This window comes from Euprymna scolopes, chromosome 30 (assembly GCF_053919585.1).
Source record: "Euprymna scolopes isolate OS-2025 chromosome 30, ASM5391958v1, whole genome shotgun sequence".
Classification (NCBI taxonomy): Eukaryota; Metazoa; Mollusca; class Cephalopoda; order Sepiida; family Sepiolidae; genus Euprymna; species Euprymna scolopes.
In genome coordinates this window covers 85898028-85914933 of record NC_136511.1, presented here as the reverse complement: position 1 = coordinate 85914933, position 16906 = coordinate 85898028, and the positions used below count along the sequence as shown (strand labels likewise).

General features: G+C 30.3%; 1 protein-coding gene across 11 annotated transcripts in view; it reads right to left on the bottom strand.

Annotated features, from left to right (window-relative positions):
* The window catches only part of LOC145254879 (uncharacterized), a 182963-nt gene that overhangs the window by 24579 nt on the left and 141478 nt on the right, over window positions 1-16906 (bottom strand). For 6 of the 11 annotated variants that reach the window (XM_080113754.1, XM_080113756.1, XM_080113762.1 and 3 more), the window contains 4 exons: window positions 13938-14230; window positions 7437-7526; window positions 5217-5390; window positions 3040-3275 (listed from right to left, as the gene is read on the bottom strand). In XM_080113754.1, the coding sequence (XP_079969880.1) occupies window positions 3040-3275; window positions 5217-5390; window positions 7437-7526; window positions 13938-14230 (793 nt within the window). The remainder of the gene's footprint in view (window positions 1-3039; window positions 3276-5216; window positions 5391-7436; window positions 7527-13937; window positions 14231-16906) is intronic. The other 5 variants (XM_080113755.1, XM_080113757.1, XM_080113759.1 and 2 more) reach the window with 3 other exon arrangements.

The window sequence follows — 16906 nt, the reverse complement described above, 5'->3', positions numbered from 1 at the left end:
CTTTTGGGGTCTGTTTATTTTTTATTTTTTCTGTTGTAGGGGTTGTTTCTTTGGATGCTGTTTGGAGTTTAATAGGTTTTTGTGGTAGAGTTTTAGTTTGGGGACTTTGTTTTATTTCGGTTATATTCTTTAAAAAATGTTTTACTTTCTGTGATGGTTTGTTTCATGGTTTTTTTTTTAAAGTTTTCTATTAGTTCTCTCATTTTGTTGAGTAATTTCATGAATACTTCAATTTGGACGTTTGAGGGATTTGTTTTTGTTGTATTATTTGGTTCAAGGTTAGACTGTGTATTTCTTTTTGTTATCTCAGAGTATTTTGTGTTTTCTGCTAGTTTACGGGCTTCTTGGAAACTTATGTTTTTGGTGTATTTTATTCTGAGAGTTTCTTTTTCTTTTTTCCATTTTTCGCATTCCTTTGAGTTTGCGCTATGATTTCAATGGCAATTGACGCATTTTGGCGCGTTTTGACAATCAGTATGTGTTTCTTTGTCTCCGCATCTCATGCAAGTTGGTGGTCATGTACATCGATCTTTATGGTGCCCGTATCGATGACAATTGTGACTAAGTTGAAAAGCTCTTGTTCTTAGCTGGGAAATTAATTAAAGGAACTTAAGTTATACAACCTGCATCATGAAGCTCGGATCCAAGAACTCGACTTTAAACAAGTGTAGAACGATTTATGAATAATTATTTTGTTGGTTTTTACGAAAATGAACCAGAGTTTTCTTTCTTTCTCGATTGCCGGCCTGGATGAAGATGCAGGTATGCCCTGACGCCAGATGATGAAAGAGATAGACTGGATCCAGCACGAAGCCAGAGTGATGGCCAAAATCGACAATGTTGCCACACGGATTAGGGTCATGCACATTTCGCGTGCCCTGAGCAGCAGAAAGATATTCTCCAGTGACCAGTGAGAGTCTGGTCACCCTTGAGGGGTCCACCACTAGACAAGTAAGAATGTAGCCCTGCTGGGTTGCGTCTATGGTCCTGTGAGCTGGGAGCGACGAACACGGCCAGAAGTACATCACAAGTATGCTCCCGTGAACCAGGATAGTGACGGATGCGGCCAGGCCCTCGGACAACAGAGGGTGTTAGGGTTATAGGGGTAGGTTTTTATTTTTTGATCATCGAAAAGTTTCTATTTTTAAATTTCAGTTGCTTGTTTCTGGTTTGTTATTTCGATTAACAGTGTGCCATTTTTTTGTTTTTTTACAGTTTTTGGTTTGATTCCTTTTGATAGTATCCTTTCTATTTTGAAAGGAGACATTTTTCTTATTTGTTCTTCATCAATTGTTTCTCTTACAAAAAATCTCGGGAAGGTTTGTTTGTTTATTTCAGTTTCTGAGTTTGAGCTAGTCTTCTGAATGACTTCTTTTTTGAGACTTATAGTGGGCCATTTTTGTAGTTCGTAATTTTTCTTCTCTCGTGCTCCCCACCCACCCCGGAGCCCTATATGGGAGGTGTTTGGTTTTTTTTTGGGTTTTTTTTTTTTGGGGGGGGGGGGGGGGGCAATTCGCCCCAATAGCGACAGGGATACACGGGAGATATACTCATCTCGTTGGTGGACCTAAGCCCCTGTAGTTCATCCATTTTTACTTAAAAAAATTTTTTTTCAAAAGCCTCCTTTTAGTAAGAATATTTGTTTTTCAGCCGTGATAAGTCCATTTGTCCAGCGAGTTGATTGACCCATGCGCCACCACTTTCTAAATCTGTTTATTGTAAAAAGGTGGGGAGTGCGAGTGGATTTTCTTATGTTAGTCAGGTTTAGAGCTTGACGTGACCAGCCGATTGATTGGATCGGGCCCGTCCAACCGCCCGTCTAGCTCAGTACGAGGCCAAAGTGGAGTGTTGCAACTGATACCTTTGCTTTCCCTAGGTATCAGTTACTCAGCCACCAGGATCCCTTTCCTAGGAATTACGGGTTGCCACCCATGGCCAACAGGTGGCCCCATTGAGAAGTTTTTACTCTCTGCAGGAGGGCAGTCGGTGTATTCTTATGCCCCACCGATGGGGTTGGGTAGCAGGGATAGAAAAAGAAAGGAGAATGGAAGGGGAGGGTTGTTGTTTTTGTTTTTATTTTTGCAGAACATAATTAAGTTATAGAAAACAAAAACAGAAAATCGATGTAGGTGCATTTCGTTTCAGGAAGTCAATAGACAGCCTGATATGGTAGCACCACTGGATTTAACAAACTGAGCATATAGTTCTCTTACATTTTTTTATTCCTCTTTTGCAGTGGTTGCTGGCAGTCCTGAAAGCAGCTTTAGTCTCAATGCATCTATTACGTTGGTTGCTATGTAAAAGGTGATTTCTGTGCGTGATGGCAGCAGCACATTCTGGGGAGAACCATAGCTGGCTGTTAGGTTTTTGTTGGAATTTTTTGGATGGTATGAATCGGTCTATGCCTACAATTAACCATTCAGTCAGGTCTGATACTATAGAGGACACATCCTTTTTAAACTGGAATGCAGAGGTTGATCAAATATGAATGTACAGAAGCTATCCCAGTCAAGTCAGAGTATCAATATACAGTACAGTGGAGAAGTACGTCTGAAGACTTATTACATTTCATTTTTATCTTAACTGATACAACGGAGTGGTTGGAGAATCCCAGAGAAGATAAACAAAAATAAAGAAATTAAAACAAACATTACAGTAGAAAACCGGAATACAGCATAAAAAATTAGTAACAAACTACAGTACAATATATAATACACATGTATATAATCAAATAACATTATAAACAACACCATAAGGCAGGGCAAGTACCATAGGGTCCAGAAAAATATCGTATTCTATATCATAAAGTGAAAAAATGTATCCTAGGGCCACTGTATCCCAGGGTTCTACTGTAGTTTTTAGAGTCAGAAATTAGCACCATTTTTTACGATTCCAGAAAAATGTTACAATTTTTTTTATTCCAATTAATCATCAACACTAATATATATATTAAAATCAGGTTTGTAATGCTGTTGCTCATTAAAATTATTTTTGATTAAAATTTAATATGGCATTTCTTCAGAGTTGGAAATAACTTACGCTTTCTCAAAAACAGTTGGCATTTTTTCCCAAACATTCTTCACCGAAGCAATTTTCAAGTTTAAGTCTTCCGTTGCTGGAGATGTGGGAGTGTTCATTGGGAGGTTGGAAGTTTTTGTTGCCTGATTATTTGATTTGGCAGATTCGGCCAGTTGATGGTTTCGATTTTTCTCTTCAGTCAATTTAGCTAGGCTTTCATCAAATGTAAAATCCAACTCTGTAGCATCATCAGCTCCCTGGCAAAAAAAAAAAAAAAAAAAAAATGCAAATGAATAGCAAAGTAGAAATACATGCTTTTAATACCTATACCCAATTTATAAATACTAGTGGCATCCAATGGAAATTTCAGAGTTGTTTATTTTTTAAATGTCCAAAATATGGTGACATGTAAAAATTAAAAAATTTTTCATTTTATAGTACAGATTGTAGAGATCGAGATTACCAATTTGTACGAAATGAGACGACTGCCCTCAGAATAATGCAACCAAGTACCAAGGTACATTTAAAGCTAAAATATTAAAAAGGAGGGCGTTAAAGCAGAGTTACAAGATATACAAATAAAATGTTTTATTTAACTTGAAATATGCAAGAACAATACGAGTTTTATGTACATGCATACATAAGCATGCCTTTTAATTTGTAATGCTTGTGGTATGTTCGTTGTGCATGTATGTACATTGTGTATGCATATCTAATGTTCCCAAGAGTTCATTAGTGTATGCATTGTGTCGTCTTACCTTAAAATGAAAGCATGTACGTTTTATCTTGGAGTAATTGCACCAAGTCCAGGGTAATTGTGCTAACTAACTCAAAGTGCTCTTGTGGTAACCATGCATATAAAGAGCACTTTTTTTAGTTAGCACAATTACACTAAAGTACAGTAAGTATTGCCTGTCGAGGCAAATGGAAAAGTGTATCTGTTTACATGAACAGTTCAGACAAAAAAGGTAGATAGGTAGAGACATAAGTCAGATTAATTGGAAACCACAACAAGGCATTAACCGGTGTGTATTGGGTAACATTTGTGGGTGTGAGATACCTATTCGCATATCTGAGAAGCATCTGCCCATAAGATAAATATCCATTTCTAGCTTTAGTTTTACACATTTTTCTTCTATAAATTTCTTAACTAAAACTTTTAGAATTTAACTTGGAAAGAAAATCAATTGTCATCTACTACTCGTTTACATATATATGGAATCTGTATAAATACTACTAGTATCTAGTTTTAGTCCCTTTATGGATATGTGTATTGACAACATTGTAGTTATGCTAACTTTTGATTGTGAGGAATATTTGAACCATTATAAAATCATACCAGGCGATAAAATACCCCTTCCCCATGTTCAAAAATTAATCAACGTTTCTTTTGCTAACATAGAAAGAGGCAAGCAGAATGAATGTGCATTAAATATTAAGGAAATGTTTTAAAAAATGATTTGAAAAAGTTTTCTTTAAAAAGATAGATATAGCATTGGTTGAATTTAATATCACAGATAAGGATTTGTAGCGGTAGATAGAAAAAGCTCTTTTCTAATCTGGTTTGAAAAAATATAAAACAAAATCTTACATGATAGAGGTATTTAGACTCTTGAGGAAAGACAGCCTTACGTAACATGTATGAATTCAAAACGATTGTCTCCCTTCTATGTTTACACCACATCAAATTCAGTCAAGAAAAACAATGTTTTAAATAAAACTGACTTCCACCTAAAAACTTTCTACCATTATATAACATACTTCAAAGACTCAAACAGCATCTAAGTTAACAAAACAAACTTTGCTTTTTACTGGACAATTTTCATTTGTAATTGTTGTACTGTCTTATTGGCAATATAATGATGTATTTCACTACAATTTATTTTAAAAATTTCTTAATCTGGCCCAGATGACTACTAATATGAAACATTAATCACCTAAAACTTTGAAAAAAATTAGCAAGGAGGATTACTTATGTTAAATTGAGTACATACACACAACTAATAAGAAATGTTAATAGAAATATTTTAATTTAGATCAGTGAATTTTAAACATTTGTTTTAATGATAATTTAATTGTTTGGTTTAAAATTTAGTATGTTGCCAAATTCAGGGCAATGTGGAGGGTAGCATTCACACTGATAAACAAGTTGGGACCTCAAAAAGAAAGAAAAAAGTTATTGTGAATAAAATACTAACCTTGCCAAGGAAAGGTTCTTTGAAGCTGGGAGGTAACTGAATAGGTTCTGGTTTGTCCATGTTGGAACCAGTGCGGCTTTTTTCTTTAGTGTCAGACTTTTTCACAGTTTTGCTTTCAGATTCCTTTGTATCACTCAGAACATTTTTGGCACTTCCTTTTTCATTACGACTTGGCTAAGAGAACAAGTATTCAGAATTAACTTTTTTGCTATATTACTGGAAAAATTGATTCATTAAAAAGTGACAAGATGTGCATTTAAGAAAAACACTCAGGTATAATATAAAAAAATATTAAATGAAAAGGACATTTTCTTTGGGCTTCAATAATTGATTTTATGCTGAAAATACTAAAAAAAATTTCATTTTAGGCACGACTTCATTAGTGGAATTTATTGCAGCTACATTCTCCAGTGTCAGCTTGAGAATAAAACTCTGAACTTCAAAATAACAGATCCAAGTAGACAAAAAGAATCCGGCATTTAAAATTTGATTACTACAATTAATGCAGCAGCTGCCTTTTGAAATGTTCAATCTTTCTTTATGGTGATAGGGGTGGTGGCAACATGGTTGTGTGATAAATATTCTAGTGCAAATCTGAGAGAAATCAAAGCTAGGATCTGTTATCCTCTGTTCATTTATGTTTTTGCACGTGGTAAGTAACATGTCAGGTGCACAACTGCAAATTCTTGGCATCAAGATAATATTGGTTCTATGCAACTGTCCTTCCTTTATCTTATCTTATAAAATAATTTGGTACTTGTACAGTTTAATGAAGACATTAAAAAATGAAAACATCGGAAAAAAAATGTTATATTATAATATTCGTTTTGGACTGAAGATCTTCGGAAAAAAATTTCATTTAATTTGATGGAGTATTTTTTTTTTTTTTTTTTTACACCGGAAAAACACGTTCTTATGAGAGCGCGTTGAAGTCAGCCATTATGGAATTTGTTAAACACGCTACGAGGACATAACTCCAGTTAAACCGCCGACACTCCCTCCGTTAATACTAGCTTTTCTTGCTAAAAATCAAACCTTTTGCTCAGTATCATAAATTGTTTTTTCGATGAACATGATAAAATTAAGTGAAAAAAAAAAATTTTTTTTCAAAGAACTTCATTCAATAACGGACATGTACAATTTAAGCTTTTTTTCGATATTTTAATGTCTTGATTAAACTGTACAAGTACCAATAATTTTACTGTTCTGGTGTCAAAATTAAAAATCTGCCACTTTAATGAATACATATAACGAAAAGAACGTTGTACAAACAAGGCAACTGTGAGAAGAGATTTCAATGAGCTTTTGTACAAAGATCCATTTTCTTAATCTAATTGATTTCTTGATAATAGATTTATCAAAGAAAAGTAATAAAAATGGATCACCCATAGTTAAGGGAAACCTAAAGGTTACCTTTTCCTTAGCTACTATACAGATGTAGAAGTACCACTCCTTTCCCTAGATTATTTCACTTACCCTTAATCCACACCTTATAATACTGAGTATTTAGCAAGAAGGCATAAAATATAATTTTTTAAAGTCTTTGATAAATTGAACTCCAGTATTCTGGCCAATTAATGAACACAAACTATTATGCTAAATGTGTGTGTGTGTGTGTGTGTGTATATATTAGATTCATAAGATATGCAACCAGATGATACATAAAGCTAATCATTATACCTATATTTGTAAATTCAAGCATAAATAAGACCGACCAATGATTTTAGCAACTACCACAAGCAACTGTCTAATTCTTTTTAAACAACACTCCCATCTATGCTTAAAAATATGGCAAGATGACTCAAATTAAAAAACTTATTTGTTGAATCAAAACGTAAAATTTTTAATAACTCATTTCATTTTACTTCAGAAGTTCTCAAAATTAATTCGGCCCCTTCCTAGCGCTCAATCTCTATATGAGATGCAGAGATATTCGAATATTCCATTACAGTTCTCTTATCTTTCAAACATGGAGTTACTAAAGTTAATATTAATTTTCCTTCTCATTTATTCATCAGTTAATGTTATCTAAACTTGGACATGTATGTCTTTATTTTAGTATCTTGATACTACTGAATTCCAGCAAAAGAATTCTTCTGGTCTGGTGGAGTATCTAGCTTAGTGTTGTCACTATAAGCAATATCACTTATAGAAATAACCAATATGATAAGACATGTGAATGAGAGACCATAAATCTCTTACAATCTTAAATATGCTTACCCTCGGTTGCCTTTGTGGTTTGGGGGCCTCAAACTGGCTTTTCTCAATTCCCGAGTCAAGTTTATCATTAATGGCTTCTTTCACTTCAGGCTGAAATTAAGAAAAATAACACGTTGGCACAACAAAATTTAACTTTTTTTTAAATTAATTTATAAGATATGTTACTATGGAGATGTCAAAATTAACTTATTCAGCTTTAACCAAAAAAAAAATTAGTTTGAAAATAAAGATTCATATATATATATATATATATATATATATTATATATATATATATATATATATATACACATATATATATATACACACACACACACACACTAGCAGATAGACTTAACATTATCCGGGATTGAATGAGGATCAATGAATGTTTTATACTTTCTATACCTTTGTAATCAAAATCAGTGAAACCATCCATTTTTTCAATCAAATCAATTTATTGTTTCCTTTAGTCTGGGAACCACTGCAATTCATCAGGAGGAAGTTTCAAATACTGTTGATTTTATAAAATTATTTTTATATACTAGCTTGAATTAAAGCGTAAAATGCAAAAGTCAAATATAATCATTTAATTGTGCTCTAAACAGCAAAATTCATTTCAAACATGCCCGTTTTATCAAAGAACCTATTAATTTTATATGCTAAACCCTTCTGTCTGCATGGTGATAAAATTCTCAAATGCATTTGTGATGCTAGGTTGTATAAGGGAGTTAATTTTGGTATAAATCGGACTGTTCTTTCTTTAATCAAATTTTTCCGATTATTAATTTTCGATACTTATTACAGGCATTCTGACACAAAACCTATGTAAGAATACTACCAAACACAAAGTACATTTCTGTAAAATTAAAATTAAAATAACCCAGCTATTTTGGAGTCCATAGGAAACAAACTCATAGGTAATAGTCAGCTAACATACTTCCTAACTTTCAGTATGTCTGCTATCGGAAGCGGTGGCAAGGCAAATCAGTTCTTTTGCTTTATTTTTCTCATGCCCATCTCTTCCCTGTGCATGTACTTTTTTTTTTTTTACATTTTTTTTTCAATCTTTTTATTTTTTAATTTAATATAATCATTGAAAAGATTTTTTTAATCTTATTTTAATTAATAATTTAATCATTATTGAAATTAATTTTATTCTTTTTTAATTATTGAAAAAACTTTTTGCACTGTTATTTTGATTACAATAATTTTATTTTTATACTTTCATAAACATATTTCTCATAAAATTTCAAATCAAATAAAAACTTAATTTTATTAAAAGAATTTTGTAAATTTTTTATTGTATATTTTTCAATAATATTCTTTTCTTATGTTATTCAATAAATCGCTTCACAATAGAAATACTAAAGAATAAAAGTGCAGGAAATGATTTATCACTTTCAGTAGCAGACGCACCGGAAGTACGTTAGCTGACTATAACCAACTCACACATAGACAAGACAAAGTATCTTATATAAATAAAGATATATTTCTTAGATTTCAAATTAAATAAATTATCTACTCATTAGATTACACAAAGGAAAATTTTGTCCATTTTATTAAACTGTTTTCTTGGACAAGGAAGGAAAGCAATATATTTGTTAAAAGATTATCTAAACAAAAAATTAAAGGTTTCTAGAAAAGGTATTCTTGTATTTTGCTTCAAAACAAAAATTACAAAATATAATTCCATCAGATTTCTTTCTCCATACTTCCAATGGTTTGAGTATGAACCCATTTCAGAATGTAGAAAATTATAAGTATTGTTTACTTGAAATAGACTAGACTCCTTTTCGTTTATCATTATTTATAATGGAAAGTAATATTTTTTATTACATCAGTAAAAAGGAAGACATGGTGCTCCTCAGGATTGAATGAAAACCCCTATATTCTTTTTATTATTGGAAGTCAGTCTATGATATATTACTTTTTTTTATATTTAATAATATTAAATTTTTGGTGGGATATTCAACATTGGTCAGGTAAAATGGAATGTGACAATTAAATAAGTTTATGTAAATTTATAGTCTAACTCTTTAGGTAAATCTATAAGGACATCCTATTATTTTTTATTTTAACTTTCTTTAAGTTTAAATTTATAAATACAGTAAAACATTTTCTTTTAATGGATGTCAAGCAGGAATACATTCCACAATAATGTTGTACTCTCTTTAACTGAAATGGTAATATACTATCCTAATATCTTGAGTACAGTGTTATGATTAAATATGATTATAGGAGTTTATCTCCCAAAATCGTAGGTGTTTAGATAATAATCAGGCACTACAACATTATACTAATATGATTAGTTCTCATCTTTATAACCTTTTTTGAAAACCATCCCATTATAATCCAATTGTACTAGGGAAAAATGCTATTGGATTTTTTTTAAATATATTAAACTTAAAATTCTTTAAGCTTTAACTTAAATCTGCAAGTTGAAAATGAAAGAATTAATCTGTTTTGCAGTGGAAATCAGATCTTATTTCAAATTTATATAAGATCTCTTAATATACAATTTATTAAATAAGAACACTGTCCCTGACATCAAGGATTCTATTTTAGGCAATTAAAATAATTTTGGTTTATTACAAGTGATATTAACGAGGCCTTGCAGATCAGTTAATTATAATTGGGAATTTAACATCTCATAGTATGTATTTACACTGCAGTAAACCTTGAATGAATTAGTTTGTAAGAGTGCCTTAGGCAACTATTAATAAACTAATTGCCTGTCCAAAAGTGGTGGTAATACCTAAATGGATTTACTTCAGACAAATTAATTTGTCTGAAGTAAATCCATCTAGGTATTACCACCTCTTTTGGACAGGCAATTAGTTTATTAATAAGAGCAACTGGACTTATGAAAAAAAATTCTAAAACTACCTGGCAAATATACCCGGCAAACCAAATGGTTAGAATCTTAAAAAGATCTCTCGGCTGGATAATATGAGAGTGGGTGAATGTGCCATTACCAGCTTAAATAAATTAAGAAAATAAAGGGGGGGGGGGTCCAAATGATTCAGGTCATTCCTTAGGTTGTTGAAATAATTGGTAATTTTTAGAACTTAAAACTTGATGGGGGGAAAAAAAGTATCCATGCACGTACACACATACAATTATATATAACATTTTATGGAATATATAAAAATATACAGATGAAATTCTCATAAATATTAGTTATCTTAAAAATGTTCTTGAAAATTAATGCTTGTACCTGTTTGTTCAAATATTAAAATGTTAGATAATTTTAATTAAAAGAAAAAATCTAATTGAGTGATTTAATTTGAAATTTCAAGATTAAAACAAAAAAGCATTAATTTGATTCCCCAATTAAACCCCTTCCCCTTATCTTTCTAGTTAAACTTGAAGATTGCAAATAAGATTTTTGTAAGAAAAAAAACAAACAAGCATGCATGATTGGCACATGGACAAAAAGAATTTTAAAAAACAGCAGCAGTACAGAAAATAGAGTAAGCAAGCAAAGGTGTGAATGACAAGCAAGAACTAAAAATGCAGTTGTGAACAAAGCCGCACTATAAAGAATTCTTAATAAAAAGAATCAACAAATTAAAGGCAAGAAACTAACAAAGATTTTGGAAAAGTGCATTTTTTTTTGTTTTTTTTTACACTATGATAGTCTGGTTATCTCAACCAAAACATAACATCAATATTAACTGTATCAATAAAAATGAATTGGATTCATAACTGCATGACTTGTTTTATTCTAAAAGTAAATGAACTGAATCCATCTGGTATTACGTATTTCTCCATTGTTGTTACTGTTTGGTTGAATTAACTTCATAGGAAAGTTTTACTAAACAGGAAAAGAAAAAAATTATTTAAATTGTTATTTGTAAGAACCAATAGTATAATTAAATTATATATTGATAAACATAAATACAAGCTTAAAATTGATTTTTAATGACTACTTGCTTATAACACTGCAAGGGAAATAGCTCATTTTCTGCAAGAATAAATATTGCAAATTATATTTTTGGGTTATTCTTTATTATGATAGCAAAATTCAAAGGGTTGAATTTCAAATAAAACGAAGAGTATCTACTTAACTGTCATGTTACAGAATATCACAAAAACAATACGGTAGAAAATTATTAATGAAAACAGTTTTTGAAGACAAGTTTTGCTAAATTAGTCAAGGAGTTTGTTTTCAAAAATTATTTACTTCCCTTTTTGTTACGATTCAAATTCTTCAGTTTCGTTTTTTGCAAAACTCAATTGTTTGCAATACTCAATTGTCTTTGAAAACTATTTTCATTAATAATTATTTAGTAACTTATCGTTTTTCATAATTTTTAGATATGTTCATTACTGTGACATGACAATTAAGTAAATATCATTGTTTTTACTTGAGATTGAATATTTTGATTTTTTAATTTCCCTATTATAATGAAGATCAAATTTTTTAATTAGATTAGTATTTCTGAATATGGATAGAGAGAGAAAGGGGTGCAATTGAATTTTTATATTTTTTGTTTAATAAAACATCACGGAACAAATAGAATTTCAGTTTGGGGGCGATGGCACACAGTTTAAAATTCAAAATAAGTTTTACATAATTTTTAGCATCACAGCAACAAATTTAGACACTTTTGCCAATATGTATTCTTTTTTATAAGTTTGTTTTTTTAAATTGCAAAGCAAAACCAAAAATACCAGAAAAATATTTAAAATTTTTTTTTTTTTTTTTTTTTTTTTTTTTACTTTTCTTATTAAAGTTTAAGATAATTGGAGTTAAATGTGATAAAAAAAAAAAAAAGCTAAAACATTTTGGTCATTTTAATCCTTGTCATGTCACATTTGTATACATGTTTTCTTTAATATTTTTCATTTCTTTTTTTATTTGATGGTTGAAATATATAAACATTTACATAATCATCTGTAAGATTAGATTAGATTCTCTCATTTTTTTATATCATATAATAGTTTGAAGAGATTTTTTTTTTTTTTTAGAAATCCAATAATCTGGTAAATGTCCTAGTATTGGTAGGTTTTTTGCTTTGTGTATTGCATATATATGTAAGAGAAAGAAAATCAAAAATACATGTAATTCAATGTAAAGCTTTTATAAAAAAAAAAAAAAAAAAATGAAAGACTTTAAACAATGTGTGTAACATACACTAATTGTACCTTGTCAGCAATAATCAGAATTGCAGTGAAATCATTTTAGTTTTTAATTTTTGTTTGCACATTTTCGAAGCTGATACAGAAAAAAGTTTTGTGAGGGAAATGGTTTATTTTGGATTAAAAATAACAGTTATTGTCCTTGCTGATTTTTATATTAAGCAATTAATAAGAAATGCATTATTACAGAAATGTCCATCTGTATAACTGTCAAGCTTCTATTTAAGTAGAAAGTATTGCACGTGTGATTTTAGGGATGAAAAGTTTAATGGTATTGTAGTTATAATAGTTACATAAAATGTATAATTCAGTAATTTAAAGAATATAATTAAATTTAAAGGAAATGTAATATGTTCATGCATTTCAATTGATAAGCAGCAATAGCTGGACTATTTTTGCAAAACAGAATGAATACTTGAAAATGCATGGAAGCACAGAAGTGTAACAACAGATGAAATATATGTTGCACATATGGAATGTATTTTTTGATAACAAATTGAGGACAGAAATAATATTTTCTACAAGTAACTGAGAAACACTAATGGAAAGATTATGGAAATGAATTTCTAATTAAATTTGTTTTAGTAACATGAAACCTTATTTCTGAAAGTGGTGAAATGGAGAAATGCTTTTTTTCCCAATGTTCACTACCAATGACATGGTGGCAGTAGATGAAAATGAGTAAAAACTCCTTTGCCTTTCTTTATAAGGCAAAAAAAAAAAATATTTAGCAAGACTAAATATTTAAAGCAAAGTCGATTTAAAATGTTTAAAGCATGGACAAAAATTTGCAGAAATTACTAATAAATCAATTTTTTGTATCTACTTGAAGCTATTCCAGTCAAAAGGGAAATCATGCAATTTCATATTACTCTAAATTTTGTCACAATAAGGAGTTGTAGAGATGGCAAAACATGCATAAATAACTATATTTATGTTTGTGAATGTAAATTTGAGAAGTCAGATACACCATAGCACAATCTACTGCCATTTATTAGTCTCTACAGCTCATGTTTGGATATTTACAAAGCATTGTTTTTTGTTTTTTTTTGTATTTTATAAATACATTTGTGTGTGTGTGTGTGTGTGTGTGTGTGTGTGTGTGTGTGTGTGTGTGTGTGTGTGTGTGTGTGAGTGTGTATACACACACAAACTTTTATATAAAACAATGTAAAAAATAAAAAAAATTAAAAAAAAAAGGAAAAGAAAAAGTGAAATAATGTAGAGAAAAAGGAATGAAAGAGAAATCCAGCAAAACTTTTAGTACCTACTGAAATAAACTATGCGACTGATCAGATTATCAGCTCCATGCACTGTGCTGTGTCTGCATGTTCTCACAGCATTTTAGGATCTAAATCGACATTCAAGTACCTACCAGGTCCTCCTTTACTTTATTTTCTGTACTTGGAGAACTTCGAGTTGAAGATGCTGTAGAGTTTGGCGGATCACTTACATCAATACCACTGTCATGTTGGTCTCCTCCTTTGTCATAGTTCATATCGGTAGAGCTGTGTAGGGTGCTGTTAATGGAGATGTTGATGGGCTTGTTCCAGGCATTCACAGGAGGCCCAGACAGGGCAGATGGGGCAGGAACTACAGTGCTTGCTGAGGAGGCAGTCCCCGCTGTAGAGGACTGTTGGAAGACAGCAGAGCCTGGAAGCAGAACCACTGTACTCACAGTTAGAGTATCTACAAAGGGCAATAGTTAGGTGTCATCTGTCAGGGCCCAATCAAGATTACACAGTTGCAGCACAATGGGAAAGAAGGGGGATTTAAAAAGTATACAATATATCACTAAACTGGGCAAAAAACAGCTTACGAACCCAATAGTTGAGTTCTTTAGAGAAAATACATGTCAGCAAATCCTTATTTAAAAAAGTTTCTAAATACTTTTTTTTTAAGACAGCATAAGAATTGATCTATTAAACTCAAAAATTAAAATACAAAATATTTTCCTAAAAGATAACGGTATTCAATTAGCACATGATAAAATAAAAAGTGACCATGGGTTTTGAAAACTCCAGTATTTTCTTTTAGAGCAAAATATATCTTAATTTTTTTAAAAAATCTACTTTGAGATGCATCCAAATGTAAATAAAAAAATCTTAAAGAAATCTATTGGATTAGACATGATAAAAGGAGGATGGAAAAATGCAAAACAAACATACACATATATATTATGTGTAGAAAATTCTCAGTACAATGCCATTGAAGCATTGTATAAAGAAACAATATTTTGGTTATTAAAAAAAATAACACTGATCAAAAGAATGTTTGCTAATGTCACAGGGCAATATCATAGAGATGTATGGGACAAAAAAAAAGAGTAACTGCAAACAATCCAGAGAAACAAATTGTTTCCATTTGGACCATAATAACTGTTGGAAAAAACTACACAAAAAGAAAATTGTGGGTACTTTGTGGTTGGCAATAAAAACTGTTCATTTTGCCATTCAAATTCAGCAAAGTCTGGAGTTTGATGGGAAACAACTGGCGGAAAAACACAAAATGGTTAATTTTTTATAAACATTGTCATAGAAATTTCAACCTATTGTTAAGCAATGGTTTCCCAATTTCCAACAGCACTTTTTCTGACTAGACATTGCTTATGTATAGCGGCCAAAAGAAACCTAAGTTTATTAGAAGTAGTGCCAACTTAAGCTAAGAAAGACTGGTGTTATTGCAAAGTTTTCTGTTTAGTTATCCTATCAAGGCCTATTTTATTTACAGCAGAAAGTTGGATTTATACTTTTAAGATATTGGGAATAACACTTGCCAATTCCTAAAATGTGGTATATTTAAACTGCCAAAAATAGATCTTGAAGTAAAATAAATTTTACTTCAAAATTAACTCCACAATAGTTTATAATGATGGATTGACTGTTAAAAAATAAAATTTATTGATAATGCACGAATTATAAGTCATTAAAAAAAATTAAGGGAGTTCATAATGGGATTTTCAATTGCTAAAATACTGGACAGTTTATGATGCTGGGTATATTACAGGCCATTTTATGGCGCAGATGAACCAAGGCTATTTTTAGAACTTTTAAAAGGAAATTCGAAAATACTTAGAATAATATTTAAACCTATATATGAGGATAAATAAAATTTGTGAAAACTTATAAATATTAAATTAAAGACATCTGGTAAAAGATATCTATTTGAAATTGGAACAAAAATATTCTCAGTTATATATTAACACATTATTATTATCCTCGGTAATGGGTCAAATGTTTTCAAATATAATCGATTTAATTTCCTTTAAAAATTTCCAACAGTTTAACATTTGTCAATAGGCCTCTAGTCATACTTCTCAACTGTACTGATCATGAAGTGACTTGTAATACATAACACCATGGTTCTTAAACATGATAAAAATTGGATTAAAAGACTAATACAACCAAAATACAATACAATACAAAAAAAACATTTGAAAGGTTCTAAGCAAACTCATTAAATTTCAGTGATAAATTTTAATATTTTAAATGGAGCAAACATTTAAAACATATTTTGGATTCCTGTAAAAAAGTACAGCAAATTCTTAATGATGTACATATCTGTCACAGAAAGAAAATGTATATTTCCAAAATAATGTAAAGAGTCAAATAGTTTGTCTTTTTTTTAATTTAAGAGCAAGTCAGGATATTGTCTCGGCACCATATTTAGTTCAAATTACCAAGACAGAAATAGAGATCAAAATCAACATTGTAATGGCTACAAATTACTATTAATTACTGTATAATAAAAAGAATGATTTTCTGTATACAAAAAAGAAAAGAAAAAAAACTACTTGATCAATTTACATGATTTTTTAGAATATGATATTTTTGCTCTGTGACAGGTACACATTAAAGATTTTTCTGTATTTTTGTTATTAATTAAATTGAATTCTGGACAACAAACTTTCCTTAAGTAATCATTAATTAAATTTTATATAAACTAGTCAACAGTTTAGCATCATCCATTATAATAACACTACCTCATACAAAAATAAAAAAATTTTTCCAAGAGAAATATGCCAGAATCTCTGAACCTCACACCAGCAGATTACCAACTGTTTAGAAATTTTCAAAAGTATTTGAGTGAATTAAGACACTTTAAGAGATGAATTTAAAATATATATATATGATTGGTTTTCTTTTTTGGTATAAAACCCATGAAATTTTTTGAAGTTAGTCAAAGAGAATGATAACTACATTAACAAATAAATAAATCTGATTTTTTTTTATTTTTGTTACAAAAGAACAATAGTTTAGTAACAACCTATAAGCAAAGTATGATGGGGAGGTTGCTAATGTAGATATATTTGGTCACAATTAGTTATGTAAAAATTTTGTCTTG